The 15,666-nt window shown below is 59.8% G+C and overlaps 1 protein-coding gene across 3 annotated transcripts; it reads left to right on the top strand.

Annotated features, from left to right (window-relative positions):
- Positions 1–1,713: 1,713 nt before the first annotated feature.
- Positions 1,714–7,608, top strand: COX19 (cytochrome c oxidase assembly factor COX19). Of its 3 annotated transcripts, XR_006591005.1 has the most exons (4): positions 1,714–1,868; positions 2,424–5,391; positions 6,117–6,239; positions 6,656–7,608. XR_006591005.1 is itself a non-coding variant. In XM_011290451.3 (3 exons), the coding sequence occupies exons 1-3, from the start codon at positions 1,787–1,789 to the stop codon at positions 6,738–6,740; spliced, it is 279 nt and encodes a 92-aa protein (XP_011288753.1). In that variant the 5' UTR covers positions 1,714–1,786; the 3' UTR covers positions 6,741–7,259. The 3 variants fall into 3 exon arrangements, 1 of the variants encoding a protein (XP_011288753.1); XM_011290451.3 differs by lacking the exon at positions 6,117–6,239 and having other exon boundaries at positions 2,424–2,535; positions 6,656–7,259; XR_006591006.1 differs by lacking the exon at positions 6,117–6,239.
- Positions 7,609–15,666: the final 8,058 nt, after the last annotated feature.

Raw genomic sequence — 15,666 nt, 5'->3', positions numbered from 1 at the left:
GAAACATATTAATGAATAACCCAGCGCGTGGCCCCTGGTGCTAGCCACGTAAAACAGTCTTTTAGGTGACAAGATCAAGGTGCCATTTTCCTTTTGTAGTTTTTAGTGGGTACAGAACACCAGGCTGATCGAGGCCCCAGCAACCGGAACGAGCTTTCCCTGCGGCCCCACCGGACCCTACAAACACTAGGGCCCAGCTCCACGCGCCGCACGACACACAGCCCAATGTCACGTGAGGCACGGAGATCCACTGCTGTGCCCTGCAGAGAGGCAGGAGCGAGTGGGGAGCTGGATGCCTCAGGGCAGGACTCGAGGAGGGGGCGGGCCCTGAGGTGGGGGCTGTGAGGGCTTGTTGGCCGGGCACTTCTCGGCAGGGCCCCTCAGTTGCTGGCATCAGGAGGAGGTGTGGTGCAGGATCGTGTCAGGAACCGGCGGGGGAGGGGGGCGCGGGGGGGGGGGGGGTGCAGCTGGTGAGCTGTGTGACTGAGGACCCAATTTGCTTATCTCCAAGGCCTGGTGTGTGGTTGGCCCTCGGGGGGCATGGATGAAGTTTGGAGCTCATGACAAGAGTTCTGGAGCCCAGGGGCGCTGGTTGGGGGTGGGGCAGTGACGCACTTCCTCCGTTCAGATGAAATCGGGATGCCCAGTTGGGGAAGAGGGGTGACTGTGCAGGGTACAGCGCTGGGAGGAGGCTCAGCCTGGGAGAGCTGGGGTCTCCACTGAGCCCTTTCACTGTTGGTATTGTTGCCATACGACAATGACAAGCGGTTGCCAGAGCTGACTTTTATTCTGTTATAGGTTGAACTGCACCACCCCTCCCCCACCACTTCATATGTTGGAGTCCTAGCCCCCAGTACCTTAGGAGGTGACCTCTTTGGTAAACAGTGTCGTCGCAGATGTAATTAGTTATGATGAAGTCATTAGGGTGGGCCCTAGCCTAGTCTGACCTGCGTCCTCACAAGAGGAGGACCTCTGGACACAGACACACAGGGGGATGCCGTGGGAGGGTGAAGGCGGAAGCAAGGCCCAGTGGCCCAGCAGCCCCCAAGACTGCCTGCCAGCCACCTGCAGCTGGGGGGCGGGGGAGGGCAGCCTGGAGCCGGCTCTCCCAGAACCTCCAGGAGGAGCCAGCCCCGCCGCACCTCCTCCGTGTGGGACATCCGGCCTCCAGAACCCGGAGCGACCACTTTTCTGTAGCTGAAGCGGCCCAGGGTGTGGGACTTTGTTGTGGTGGCCCTCACTCCTTCCTTGTCACCAGCTGAGCCCCCCCCCCCCCAGACACCTGGGGATGCACAGCCACCCGCACAGCCTGCCGAGTGCACTCGCCCTTGGGCTTCTTGTCGTCTCAAGCTGTGTGTCTGGGTAAAGTCCAGCCTCTCTGGACTTCCGTTTCCTCATAAGGACATGACGCCGGACTCTGCCCCTCGGTCGCTGTGAGGGTCAGCCTGGCAAGGACCCGGCAGAGCAGCCTGGATCAGGGCCTTTCGGAGGCCCCTGGGGCGGGGGCGGGGCCTGATGGGGGGAGGGCATGCCCGGGCGGGGCCCGTGTGGCGAGGGGGACCGGTCCCGTCGGTGGAGAGGAGCCCGGTCAATAACGGGCGTGGCCTTCGAGGCGAAGACGGGGCCCTGCAGCGTGGGGGCGGGGCCTGGGCGGCGGGGGCGGGGCTTGCCGCCCGCGGCCGTTCGCCGCTCGACGTGCTCGGCGCTCTCGCGGGGCGCGCTCGGCGCTCGACCCGCCGCCCTGCGTACGGCGCGCGTCCTACTCCGGGGCTCCGGCGCCGCCATCATGTCGACGGCCATGAATTTTGGGTCCAAGAGCTTCCAGCCGCGGCCCCCGGACAAGGGCAGCTTCCCGCTGGATCACTTCGGTGAGCGGCGGGCGGCCGCCGGGCTCCTGCGCCGAGTCTCGGGTCGTGGGTCTCCTCCGGTGGCGCCGTGCGGCCCCGTGGGCGCTGGCGTCCGCACGCGGTTGCAGGTGGGGAAACTGAGGCCCGCCGCGGCCCACCGCCACCACCCCGGAGGCGGGCCTGCGGGAAGAGGGGCGACAGGTTGCGGAGGACGTCCCGAGGGAGAGCGTTGCCGGCGTCCGGGGGACCCGCGCCCGGCCTCGCACAAAGCCCGCAGGCTGTCAACCTGGGCCTCGCGCGGACCTGGAAAGTCCGCGTTTGGGGTGAGCCTCTGTGCGAGCCAAGGCTCCGGAAGTGGGTCCGCAGATTTCTCTCGTAACCGACGCCTTCCCCTGCAGTGTCCCAAACACGCAGCGGAGGGGCGGTCGCCGCACCGTGGGGCACGCGGTAGGCTAGTCCTTTCCAGCGTGAGTGTGAAGGAGGCTCGTTCTGGAAGGACGGCTGCGGGTGCGCGTGCTGTCCCACCGCGTCGCGTTTTCACTTGAAAACTCGGTGCTCTTTTCCTTTTCGTTCTAGGCGAATGCAAAAGCTTTAAGGAGAAGTTCATGAAGTGTCTCCGCGACAATAGATTCGAAAATGCTTTGTGCAGAAGTGAGTCGAAAGACTACTTAGAATGCAGAATGGAGAGGCAAGTACCTGCTGGCAATGAACGACTTCTGGAACTTCCCAGCCACTCCCATGGAAACATTTTTTTTTTTCCCCCAAGAGGTCATTGCAGCGGGCCTCATTCATCCCCCAGGTTCCAAGCCTTTGTCTTTGAGAACGTAGAGTGGCTCGCCCCTGGAACGGAGGCCTGCCAGATTCAGTGGCACCGAAGGTTTCACAGTCACGGGGACCCTGCGGAGAGGGAGCGCGTCTTACGGGGTTGCATTCCTGAGTGTTTTCTTTGCACATTTGGGAGCTGCTGACCCGTCATTAAGGTTTCAGAATCGTACATCATAAAAATGCTGACGGAGTCAAAAGATGTGCAGGCCGTGGGCACAGGGTTTCTTCCTCTCACGTTCTCAGACCATAAAAATACCGTTTGGTTCCACGTAGCTCGGCAGTGCCTGAAATATGACAGGGGAGACAGTGGGCCATTCAGAAACGGTGAAACATGGAGGTTTGTTCTGTCCTGACCAGAACTGACCAGCGCTCGCTTTTTTTTTTTTTTTTTAAACGTTTATTTGGTTTTTTTTGAGACAGAGAGAGACAGAGCATGAATGGGGGAGGGTCAGAGAGAGGGAGACACAGAATCTGAAACAGGCTCCAGGCTCCAAGCTGTCAGCACAGAGCTCGACGTGGGGCTCAAGCTCACCAATGGCGAAATTGTGACCTGAGCCCAAGTCAGATGCTTAACTGAAGGGGCACCGCTAAATTACTGTCTTTTAAGTTGATATACCTTTCAGAAATGAACTGAGTTTCTTTCTGGTGCTGCCACGCCCTGGAGACAGTTTGAAGTTGGTTTCTGACCACGTGTGAGGGTGTGAGCAGGTCACCTGCCCCCGTGAAGCTCAGGTGAGCCCACAGTGGCCAGCACACGCAGGCAGCCGCTCCTGCTGGGAGCTGCTCCAGAGAGTTGGGCCGTCTGGGTCCCCAGAGAGGCTCCTGGCTCGTCTGGCAAAGGACAGCAGAAGGGTTCTGACTTTTCTCCCCATGTGACCCTGGAAGTAGGCTGTCTGCTCTCCACGTGGCCACGCCTCGCTCAGCACGGCCTCTGGAGACCAGCCTGCCCTGAGGTCTGCTGAGGTCAGTGGGGACGGGGTGGCGGCGGGGGGGGTGCAGCTCGCCTCTCCGTGAGTTCCGTTATTTCAAGTGGCTTCTCTGGTTGGTCTCGTGACGTTAAGAACAATGTAGGGGGTACATGTGTGTTCAGACTTGGTCGGTGATTTTGGCTGTAGACTTTTGGATGGTTTTCAGTTCCAAGTCCATGACCATCCAGGTTCAGTATCGAGACTGCACATTTATTTCCCTTCCCACTCTTTGTAAACCTTTTTATTTCTTTTCATGCTGAAATCCCAGACGTTATTTACCCCTACGAACATCCATAGGCGTCTTTCTTTTAACGTTTGTTTAGTTTTAAGTGGGAGGGAGGCAGAGAGGGAGGGGACAGAGGATCCGAAGTGGGCACTGTGCTCACAGCCCAATGAGGACCTCGAACTCGTGAACCGTGAGATCGTGACCTGAGCCACAGTCGGACGCTCAACCAACTGAGCCACCGGGCGCCCCCACCATATGCATCTTTGTAGAAAACTGGACCACAGTGAGATTTTAGAGTTGCCTCTTGAGGACTTGGGCCGTCTCAGCTCGACGTGGAAGCGTGTGTGTGGTTTGGGTGTGGATCACACTCTCGTGGGAAGAGCTGTTAAATCGGGGATGACTTTGTTGGCCAAGAAAACAGCAAGTACGCTGTGATCTCCGATCTCAAGCCTCTGTGACCTTTTGACTTTGAGTTCCTGCCCCGTGCGGTGGGCATCCGGGGGCTGTGCCACACACCCTGGCGTGCGATCCGGGCCTCCTGCCCGGGCTGGAGGAGGCCCGGCGCACGCTCCTTGGAAAGCCTCAGGTCCTAAAAACCTGCACTGTCCCCTTATGCTGAAGGGGAGGCGTCCACGTCATCCTTTTGGCTTTAGAACTTGGTAATCGTTGGATTGTTGTTGTTGTGTCCTGGCCACAGAGCTGGATTTTGTGAAGACTCACACGTCTGTAGAAAGGGACTCTTGAACCACGTCTCATTTAGCTTGTAGTGTTTTCCCCCTCGCTCCCTGTTTGCTGCTGAACACACAGGTCCTTCCTGTCGTGTCTCGAGAAGCACTGCTGCTCCCCGTGCTCCTGGTGCCCCCAGCACACTCACTTCTGCAGCGAGATGTCTGACGCAGGGCCTGCGGGCCGCGCTCCTCGTGGATGCTCCGGTGCAGAACTGCTTCTGCCTTTCCAGCTTCTAGAGGCGCCCACGCCCCTCGGCTCGTGGCCCTGCTCCCTCTGGAAGCCAGCGATGCCGTGTCTCTGGCCCGTCCTCCTCCTCCGTCCTTCTGACCAAAGCCAGCGCACGCTCTCTGATTTTAAGCGTTCCCGCGTTGCAGCTGAGTCCGCCTGGGGAGTCCGAGGTGGTCTCCCCTCAGCAGCACCTGGTCGGCTCCTGTGTTCCGCCTCAGCCCATCCCCCTTTGCCGCGTAAGGACACAGATAACACAGTCAGTCTGGTCTACAAGCGGACTTTGTACCTTTCAGTGGATTCCAGCTTTTTATAACAGAAATTGCCGTGCGCACCAGTGGAGGGAACGCAGCGCCGCGGCACCTGCCCACTCCCCCGTCCCCGCGGCTGGAGCCCTCGAGGGCACGTACCCTAAACACTTAGTTTCGTTCTCAGTGGGGACGGCCTGGACAGCCCTTGTGAAGCTTGGGTAGAGGTCATCTGCCAGGTTTTGTATTTCTGCAGGAGGGTAGCCGGCTCGCCTGGAGCCCCACAGAACCCGCAGAAAGTGGGTCGTCTGACCGGTGACCAGGTGACTCACGGTGTCCCTCGGTTCCCAGCGTGCCGGCTGAACCCTGGCTGCCTGTGCTGGCCTGCCGGGCTTGCGGGGGGTGCGTGAGCTCAGCGGTGTGTGGGGGGGGTCACAGCGCCAAGTGATGGTGGCTTGGCGAGGTGGGCATCCCCTTTCCCGGCCGGGCCTGTTGGTTCCTGCAGGGACACTGAGCTCCCACCAGCAAGCAGGATGGACAGGTGGCCCCCAAGAGTTGGACCTGTCCCTGCCCCCCCTCCCCCCAAAAAGAAAGCAGAATGAAAGCCAGGCCCTCCCGCCCTGGAGTGTGGGCAGTGAGAGGCTGGACGGGGGCGGCTCCAGCCCAGCAGGTGCTCCGGGACATCTCAGTCTTCGAGGTCCTGACTTAAAGAGACATGGTGAGGGGCTGGCACACGGCTGGGCACAGAGGGAGCGGGAGCACAGCGGACATGGCCGCCGGCCAGCTGTGGGGCCACGGCTCGGGCCGTGTGGGGCACGGGGCCTGGGGCAGCAGTGAGAGGAGACAGAGCTGGTGGGCCATGTGTCCCAGTGTTTCTGAGTCACAGGTGAAGCTCACAAGTGCAGTGACCCTTGGACGACATGATGTGAACGGGGCAGGTGCACTTACCACCCAGATCTCTTGATCCGTGTAGGACAGTGTTGTAAACGTATTGCTTCCTGACCATTATCTTAACGAGCTTTTTTTGTCCGGCTGACCTGTTGGTAAGAATACGGCCGGAAGACACCCGACACGCAAAACGCACGTTGTCGCTGAGGCTTCTGGTCGGCGGGGGCTGGAGTCCTTAAGTTCTGGGGAGTCAGGAGTTAGGAACGGATTTTCGACTGTGCAGGTGAATGGTGCCCCTAACCTGTGGCTTGTTCAGGGGTCACTATCAAGTGAAGTCTGTCCTGTCCTCGCCCACCCTGTCCGGTGCATCTTCCCAGCGACCTGGAGGCCGGGTTGAGGTGGGAGCCCTCAAACGGGACACACGTCTGCCCCAGACTGGCACCCGGCAGGGGGCTCGCGGCGGTCTGTCCTTCCTTCGGGGTCCCGGCTCCACCTGGCACCCCAGGGGCTTCGCACATTGTCCGCCAGCGGCCGTCCGTCCGGAGTCCAGAGGCGCGGTGTCAGCTGGGAGGAGGAGGGCGCAGAGAGGCCCTCGGGGTCCCGGGGGCCTGGGTCCAGCGGTGCCACTGGCCGCAGGCAGTTGGGATGGGAGCGAATGCGCAGGCCTCGCACGGACAGTGCTGTTCGTTTTTGTTGCAGGCAGCTGATGGCACAGGAGCCCCTGGAAAAACTGGGATTCGGAGATTTGATGGATGGAAAACCAGGGGCAGAAACTAACTCCTGATGGGAAGAAGTCCATCCACCGGCTGCTGGCTTTTCCAGGGTGGAGCGTGTTGGGTGACCTTGTCAACTGACGGTTTATGGTTAGGCGCTGTGACTTCAGGAGAAGTTTCTGGAACGCCCTCCTTGGCGGAAACCCCTCCTCTTGATGTCTCCCAGGTTATTTTGAGAAGCGATTGTCCCCTTTAGGTCTCATTTTCCCAGGAGCCTTAGATTTTATCTTTACATCGAGAGTTCCTAGGGAGGCCTGTGGCAGGTGGGAGAAAGGAGAGCAGAGTCATGCCCGCTGCGCGAGGGGACACGCAGGCATCCGCGACGCGGTGACTCCCTCTGTGATACCGTCCGTAGCTTCTCAGTACTGACATACTGAATGCTAGCGGTTTCAGCCCATCACATAGACGCTGCCCGAAAACCATTTCCTGGCAAAATGGTTTCCTTCTGTGCCCATTTATTTCCCGTGTTTTTTTTTTTTTTTAAGCAAAATATAAAATATAAACTTGGAAATAAGATTGTTAACTTTTGACATATTTGACTTACTTGTTTTTTTTCTGGTAGTGCCTGAAACACCAGTATCTTTTTTTTTTTAATTTTTTTAACGTTTTATTTATTATTGAGAGACAGAGCATGAGCATGGGAGGGGTAGAGAGAGGAGCAGACACAGAATCCGAAGCAGACTCCAGGGTCTGAGCTGTCAGCACAGAGCCCGACGCGGGGCTCGAACCCACAACCCGTGAGATCATGACCCGAGCCGAAGTCGGACGCCCCACCGACTGAGCCCCCCTGGCGCCTCGAATCACCAGCACCTTTGAACCAGAGGCTCATTTTCGGACCTGTGTGCGTGTACATAAAGCCAGTTTAATTTCAGTAACTCATTTATTGTAACTCTGGAAGTCTGGACTCTTGTAGTTTGACTTGCACACGTGGTCTTCTGGTGTGTCGCTGTGAGAACACCCATGTGCACGCGCCATCGGCACTGGCTTCCAGGGCCTCTGAGCACACATCAGGGCAGGGTCTTGTGGTGTCCTGTCTCACCGACCAGGCCCACAGCGGCAACGTCCAGGAAGGTACCAGTTTGCCCGCGGTCAGACCCCACGCGTACCCAGATGCCGAGCCGGGACACTGGGCCGGTTCTGATGTGGCCGGGGTTCAGATCCACGAACCGGGTGCTGAGTGTGTGGGGGTCTGGGCCCAGCACTGCCTTCCCTGGCTCCCGGCCAGCCAGCTGGCTTTTGTCCTCACGTGGCTAATGGAAGACGGCAGTCGGACGATCCTGGGCACGTCCCACGTGGACAGCGACCCCGGTGGGGACAGCCAGCTGTGACCCGGGTCTGGGCTCCCAGAAGTCACCTCCACCCCCGCCTTGGCCGTGGCTGGTAAGAGGCGTCTTCGCGTCCAGTCCTCTGCCTCGAGGCCCCTGTTTTCCGTCCTTCGGTGGCATGGTGCCTCTTGCTCAGACCCTGAAGCAGGTCCCTCCCACGTGAGTCCTCGTCCTCGGGGCTCACTCTTGACCTCCTCCTGCATCACTGGTTGGGCACCACCGGCTCCCTTCTGCAGTTTCCGCGGAATACTGGGTCTGCCCTCCGCTGGAGTCGTACAGGTCTTTTGTGTCCGTGTCTAGTTTATGAAGTGTCTTGGCTTTTACCGCCAAGCCGAAAATCAAGTCACGAGAGTCCAGTTATATCCGCGCAAGGGTATTTGCCGTACAGATCACTGAGGCCATGCAAATGCCCACACTTGCGAGCCTTCAGTGACCTGAGGCCGGTCCACACGGCTCACTGCAGCCGCGGGCGGGTGCAGGCGGGGCGCGGGTTGGGGAGGTCTGCGCTGACACGGGGTGACTGACTCCATGAGAAAGGCAGCCTCCAGAAGCATCTATGGTATCGTTAACAAGAAAGGCGCAGGAAGCTGGAAGCGTCTGTGGGTTTGTGCAAACACGAAATCGAGGAAGGACAAACCGGATGCTGAGAACGGTCAGCAGCGTGTGGTGTGGCTCAGAGTCCCAGCCGTCTGCCCGTTTCGCGTGCGCAGTGAAGCCGCGGTGGTGGCCCAGCCAGGTGGCGGGGGGAGGGGGTTCTGAGCGGCGCACGGCTGGGGCAGAGCGTGGCCGCAGTGGACAGCAGAGGTCAGCCCGGCGCTGGGGACGAGGAGACAGGCTGTGTCCTCTGGGCAGTGGTTCACCCTCCCCAGCTCTGAAAGGGAGCTCACGCTGGGGAGCGGGAGAGCGTGGACTGGGTCCTGCTGGTGTCATGGGTGTAGTTGGCCGCACAGAGAGAGACTCGGCTGCGTGCGTGTGTCCACACACGTGTGCCGGCCAGCTCTGAGCACCCGGGTCCTGGAGCCGCGACACCGGCAGCAGGAACCAGGCTCCTGGGGGGGACAGCTGATGCTGTGGCCAGTGCCTGAAAGTCCACGCCGAGCCTGGACCATTTTGTGTCCGAAAGTAAGGGATTCCCGGAAGAACGAGGGGGCACAGCCACGCCACGGAGCCACACATGGGCCAGTTGGAACAACACAATATTGTAGTGGGTTGTGGTCCTCAGAACAAATGACTGTCCAGGAGTCCACACTCATAAATAATTAACGGAGGGCGCCTGGGGGGCTCAGTCGCGCAAACCGACTCTTGGTTTCGGTCCAGGTCATGACCTCTCGGTCGTGGGATTGAGCCCCACGTCGGGCTCTGTGCCGATGGCCTGGATCCTGTTAGGATTCTCTCCCTCTCGTTCTCTGCCCCTCCCTGGCTCACTCACTCCCTGTCAAAAATAAACATTGAAACAATTTTCATAATTAATGGAATAAATGTGTCAGGGAGGGAGGGACAGTGCCCGTAGTGGCACTGGGGACAGCAGTCCCTCCACAGCGGCAAGGGGTGCAGATGGGATGCCCGGGGGCCTCCCCTCAGGGCGCCCAGCACTTACAAAGGGAGCCATAGGGTCAGTGTGGTCACTTTAGGCGCGTGGTCACCACTTGGTGACCTGCCCACGGCTGCTGCCCCCATCTGATGCCCCGAGAAGACCACATCCTTCTGGGGTTTTCTTACCAGAAATGGTAACCTCTCCATTGAGCCAACGCCAAACTGAACACGTTCTGCAGAGTGAGGACCAGGTGCTTTGGGAGCACCAGGGTCCTGAAAGATAAAAACTGAGGAGGGGTCCAAGGAGACTGACTGCCACGCGGGCCCTGGGTCAGGGCGGATGGTGGCAGGCAGCCCGGGAGACCTGGCGACCCACAGGACGCTTGGATTCTTGTTCTATGATTACGTAAGATGTAGTTTGGGGAAGCTGGACGTATGAACTCTTGTCCTGTTTTTGCAAATTTTTGGAAGTTCTAGGGGCGCCCTCGTGGCTCAGTCGGTTAAGTGTCCGACTTCAGCTCGGGTCACGATCTCACGGTTTGTGAGTTCGGGCCCTGTGTCCGGCTCTGTGCTGACAGCTCAGAGCCTGGAACCTGCTTCAGATTACATTATTTCAAAATGAAGAAAGTATGTTGCATCAGATTCTGTGTAGTCTACCTGTACGTGATCGAGAAAATTCTCGCTCTGAAACGCATTCGGTGGATTTCGCAGCAGGTGACGTGACTCAGTGGTGTCGGCCCCGGGGAGAGGAAGTGTGGGGAGAGAGCCCAGCTCTCTTCGAAGGAGCAGCAGTCGGCATCGCCTTGGACTTCCCAGATCAGAGTCGCTAGCCACGTGGCACACGTCCGTGCCGGACATGTGTCCACTTGAGCAAAGCCACCTAGGCACTTGTCACGAAAAGCCACCACCCATATTCAAAGGTGCCCACGGGTGACCTCCAGGATGTTTTCCAAGTGTCCTCATGCAGGAGACGGCTTTCCCCGACTACCGTGGTGAGGCCTAGGCCCACAGCCGCCTTCCCCGAAGATGAGCCCTTCCCCGGTCTGCCTCCCTCCGGCCCCTTGGGTGGGCGCGCTGGATGTGCCCGTGGCCTCAGCCGCACGATCGTGTCCGGAAGCGCTCGGGACGCAGCCCTGCGGTTCCCTCCGCCCCGCTGGCCCTGTCCCTCCCACCGTCACGAGCAGGACAGACTCCCCTCCACGAAGCGTCCTGTGCTCACGTAAGTCACCGCAGACCCAGTGGCTTAAACAATACAGGTTTATGTTTATGCTCTGACCGTCCGCAGGTCAGAAGTGTAGGTGGGCCCATAGGGCCGCATTTCTTCCGGGGGTCTGGCGAGAGTCCGTCTCCTTGTCTTTCCAGCTTCTAGAGGCGCTGGCATTCTTGGCCCGGGCCCGTCCTTGAGGGCGGCGCCTTCTCTCTGCCCTGACCTTCCCCCCTCTCCCGTCTTCTCCCTGACTCTGACCCTCCTGCCTCCTTACAGGGACCCTCCTGATGACAATGCTGACCCAAATAATCCAGGGTCGCCTGCCTGCTCAACCTCCTTACCCTAATCACACCCAGAAAGTCGGATTCACGGGGTCGAGCTGGGGATGGGGCATCGGACCGCGTAGGCCTTGGGGCCGAGCAGCTGGCTGGTGGGAAGCTCTCGCAGGCCCGTGCCCAGAGGATGTGCTTTTGGGCAGCTGTGGGGTCTGTCTCCCCTGCAGTGACCCCATCACAGGTGGAACTTGCTCAGGGCTGCTGGAATCCCGTATTTTTCTGAGGTCTTTGTTACTGGTTGTTACTGGATTTGCAGCCACTCTCGCTGGTGACGACAGAGAATGAGTATGGCTTAATAAACGGGATCAGAAGGTCAGAACTGGCCTTTGCACGTATGACATGACCCCTCTTCCCGTAAAGCGTCTCTCTAGACGTTTCCGGATTCGATGTAGACGCGAGAGAGGTCTGGGATCCCATACGGTGAGTGTTCACAGTGCACGTCCATGTGGCGGGCACGTCCGGACGGACCTATGTGGCTTTCCTCCAAGTATTTTTCTTTATGGCTGTATTTTATAACAAGCGTGTATCGTTTTTATAGAAACAGTTGTTAGTTTAAAACTGCTTGTGTTTGACCGTAATTTTATATAACCTATAAATTACGTGCTTGTGGTTGTAATTTTATATCGTGCATGAATACTGCCCGGTTTATTTTTCCTGGTAAAACTGTGCTGGTTTTGGGTTGAGATCCAGTTCCGCGAAGCACACAGGGCTGGCCTGATGTCCCCAGTGGTCACTTGATGGAGTCTTGGAGGGGAGGTGTGGCGGTCTGCTCCGGTCCCCCCGTAGGAAGGCGGGAACACCGTCACAGAGCCAGCCCTCAGATGCCTCCCCAAACGAGAGCCCCTTCCTGTCTGTGCTGCCTGCCTCCTGCTGGTCTCTACCGGGAACCAGAGTTCAGTGCTCGTCATCCCACCCACCTGGCATTTGGATTCAGTCTTTGAGTGAGATTATTTACGGGTGAAAAGTCAGGGATTTTATGACTGCAAGAGGCAGTGAAGAACTTTCTATTAATCCACAGAAGTGACTCTCATAGTTCTATGAGGAAAATTGTGAATCTCTAGTCTTTGGGAAGAATGGAACCAAATTCACACCTGCCGCACACAGAGCTTTGTGGGGGAAGGGACACCTCCTGGGGAGAAGAGTCCAGGCCTGGCGTCAGGTGTTGGTCATCAGCTTGGGCTGTCACGGCCCTCCTGCTGGTGGCCCGGTGGCCTGGAAGGACGTCATCCACCAGCTTTCATTAGGGGACACACCATGTGGCTGCACCTGCCACGTTCTCCGGGGCGTCCCAAGGCGTTAGGGAGCCCGGAACCACTGTTGTGTGGGGTTTGTCCGGCGCTCGGGAAGGCGGAAGCCTGGGAGCTTCTGTGCGGGTGTGGTGGCACTGCCTTTTTTTTTTTTTTTTTTTTTATTAATGTTTATTTGTTTTGAGAGAGAGAAAGAGACAGCAAGCGGGGGTGGGGGGCAGAGACAGAAGGAGACAGAGAATCCCAAGCGGGCCCCTCGCTGTCAGTGCAGAGCCCGATGTGGGGCTTGAACTTAGCGACCATGAGATCACGACCGGAGCTGGAATCAGGAGTCGGACGCCCAACTGACCGATCCCCCCACGCGCCCCTGTGGTTCTGCTTTAAAACACCCCTCCGCAGGGCGCCTGGGTGGCGCAGTTGGTTAAGCGTCCGACTTCAGCCAGGTCATGATCTCGCAGTCCGTGAGTTCGAGCCCCGCGTCGGGCTCTGGGCTGATGGCTCGGAGCCTGGAGCCTGTTTCCGATTCTGTGTCTCCGTCTCTCTCTGCCCCTCGCCCGTTCATGCTCTGTCTCTCTCTGTCCCAAAAATAAATAAACGTTGAAAAAAAAAATTTAAAACACCCCTCCGCTGGCCCGTGTGGAGGGCAGGTCTGGGGGTGTTCAAGGTCGGGGCGGACAGGTCCTTCCTGCTGCTGGACCAATGGGACCCAGAGCCGTGAAGGCAGGTGGGGTGGGTCCGGCCTGCGTGCACGCCGCCTGCCACCCGAAAGCCATGCCGACTTCTTAACCAGGGCAGCAGGCCTCAGGACTCTTGTCCCCTCCCCAGTGAGCACCCTCCCACCTCTCGTCCAGTTGCCTCTTTCTTCTTCCTGGAACAGGCCTGTCTCCCTGGGCGGCCTGACCACCTTGTCCGGCGTCCTGTAGTCAGGACTGGCGCGTCTCCCTGTGCGCTGTGCCCACGGCCTCTCCCAGGCCTGCAGAGGACGGGGCAGTTCTGGTTCCGTGCAGGCTCCCGGGCAGCTCCTGTGACCGCAGAGTCAGCTCCTGGAGCCGCCCCATCAGGTGGGGGCCGTAGGCCGGAGGGAGCCCTCCAGGCCCCACTGGGCAGGCACAGAGCTGAGAGGTCGGGTGAGATGTTTGGTGTCCAGCCGGCCGGCAGGCCCTGCACAGGACCCAGCGGCAGCTCCAGCAGGAGAGCGGCCACCCTGAGACAGACGCGGGCCCAGCTGAAGTGGCTTCTGCACTCCGAGAGGAGGGACTGACGTCCGGTCTGCAGCCTCTCAGCTCTGATCTCTGATCGATGGTCACCGGGATGGGCTGTGGCCGGGGGGAGCCGTCTCCTGGCGGAGGAAGTGTGCCCAGCCACTTCTCGGGAGCCCCTCTGTCATGGCTCAGGCACTTACACTCTCGTGTCATGTGGACCATTCCCTGGGCCCAAGGGCGCCCTGTCCCCTGCCCCTGGCCTGGACCCCTTCCCTCGTCTGGGTGGACATCCCTGATTCTTCCAGGCCAGGCCTGCGTCCCCGCTGCAGTCTCAGGGGGGCCTGCGTACCCTCAGCAGACGGCGGGGCGGGCAGTGCCCAGTGACGACACGGGAGCAGGTGACTTTGTGGGTGCTCCCCGAGGACGCTCCAGCAGCGCTGAGGTTGGCTGCCAATGCCCAGGAAAACAGAATGTCACTGTAAAGCAAGTCCTCTTGCCCGTTTGGTTCCTTTTTTAAAAATTTTTATTGGGATAGAACCGGCATCCCACAAATTCACTTTTGGAAGAGTACAGTTCACAAAGTTGTGTGAACATCTCTCACTGGAGTGCTTTCTTTGGGTAAGTTCCATGCCCAGCATGGGGCTTGAGCTCACGACCCTGAGACTGAGAGGCACACAGTCTCCTGCCTGAGCCAGCCGGGCGCCCCAGTACCTGCTTGGTCTCCTGTCATCACCCTTCTTCTCCCTGAAGTCGGAAGGCAGCCACCAGTCTCTGGGAAGCTATGGATTTATTGCTGAGCCCTGTGGGGAGGGCTGCAGGGGAGAGGGCGGGAGAGCGCCTCGTTCCCGAGCCTGCCCCAGTTCCAGGCTGTCTCAGGGCTCGGACCAGCCTGTCTTGCCCTCAGTCCAGTGGAACCCCAGAGTGGCGTGGCCACTTCAGATCCTAGGACACTCTGCACCCTCTCCGCCTTGGGAGTGGGGTGCGTCTCTGTCCCCGCCCCTCCATCTGGGACCTTTAGAGGCAGCTGAGCTCTGAGGAAGCCCAGGTGCATCTCCAGGGGGAGCCCACGCAGAGCGGTCAGGGGACAGGAGGAGGGGCGTATGCCCATGGCCCCCGGGGCCGGCACTGCACCTGAATTCCCGGGACCCCGGAGCCTGGTCGTGCTGTCTCGGCCACGGCATGTCCCGGACAGGTCACCGGAGGAGGGGAAGGAGGTGGGACAGGAAGTTACTTAGAAGGGGCACAGGGATCGTGAGGCGGGAGATGTATCGGCAGAGATGATCCCACCACCCTGACCGCTGTGCTCCGCCATGACACTGGCGGGGGGAGTTCTGGGGAAAGAGCTCCCGGGCCAGCGTTCTGCTTGCCACCTTCCAGTTTGGGATTTCATCGACTACCACCCTGCCCAGCAGAGGACAGCCCTGTGCTTCCTGGGGGACACCCGGCTTGTGGGTCCTGGGGGGGGGGGGCGGCGAAGTCAAGGCTGGAAGCTTGGGGCTGCAGGTGTGGGGCCCAGGAGGCTCAGGTGGGCGGGCGGTGTTGGGAGGACAGGGGGTCCGGGACGGGTGTGGGGGCTGGGCCGGCTGCCACTTGGGGCTTTCAGGGTTGGTCCGTGGGGCTGGGCGACTGTGCCCCCGAATTACAAAAGCCCAGTAATGGGGCAGGGGTGGAGGCCTACCACTCGGAGGAAACCAGGTCTCCCTTCCTCCCGTTGGCCTGCAGGGCCAGCGGCACCACGGGACAGAATGTGGTGGCGTGGCGGCCCCTGCCGGACAGTGGCGACACCGCAGCGCCTGAAGAGGGCCACCTAGGGGGGACCGCGTGCAGTTTTCCCCACGCTCCAGGAACTGCAGATAGGACCAGGGCTGTGCATGCCTGAGGCCCCAGGTCTTCCTGACCTGACGGCCAGGCTGGGGGCTCAGGGGCTCAGAGAAGGGGAGCCTCAGCTGCCCGCCACCGCCCCCGTGCCAGCTCCCCCGTACACGTCGGAGCAGCGCAGAGCAGGTGCACGCCCAGTGCCTGGCACCACAGGGGAGTCCGTGATGGGTGGCAAGGGGCTCGCCGCACCCACAAACTGTGATCTGGGGG

The sequence above is a fragment of the Felis catus genome, chromosome E3 (genome assembly GCF_018350175.1).
Source record: "Felis catus isolate Fca126 chromosome E3, F.catus_Fca126_mat1.0, whole genome shotgun sequence".
In the NCBI taxonomy this organism is placed as follows: Eukaryota; Metazoa; Chordata; class Mammalia; order Carnivora; family Felidae; genus Felis; species Felis catus.
This window is presented reverse-complemented; position numbering and strand designations above follow the sequence as displayed.

Excerpts from the sequence above, each read along its gene's own strand:
- COX19 (XM_011290451.3), top strand. The coding sequence starts at position 1,787 with ATGTCGACGGCCATGAATTTTGGGTCCAAGAGCTTCCAGCCGCGGCCC. Across the intron at positions 1,869-2,423 it reads CTTCCCGCTGGATCACTTCG|GCGAATGCAAAAGCTTTAAG; the intron begins GTGAGCGGCGGG and ends TTTTCGTTCTAG. Across the intron at positions 2,536-6,655 it reads TTAGAATGCAGAATGGAGAG|GCAGCTGATGGCACAGGAGC; the intron begins GCAAGTACCTGC and ends TTTTTGTTGCAG.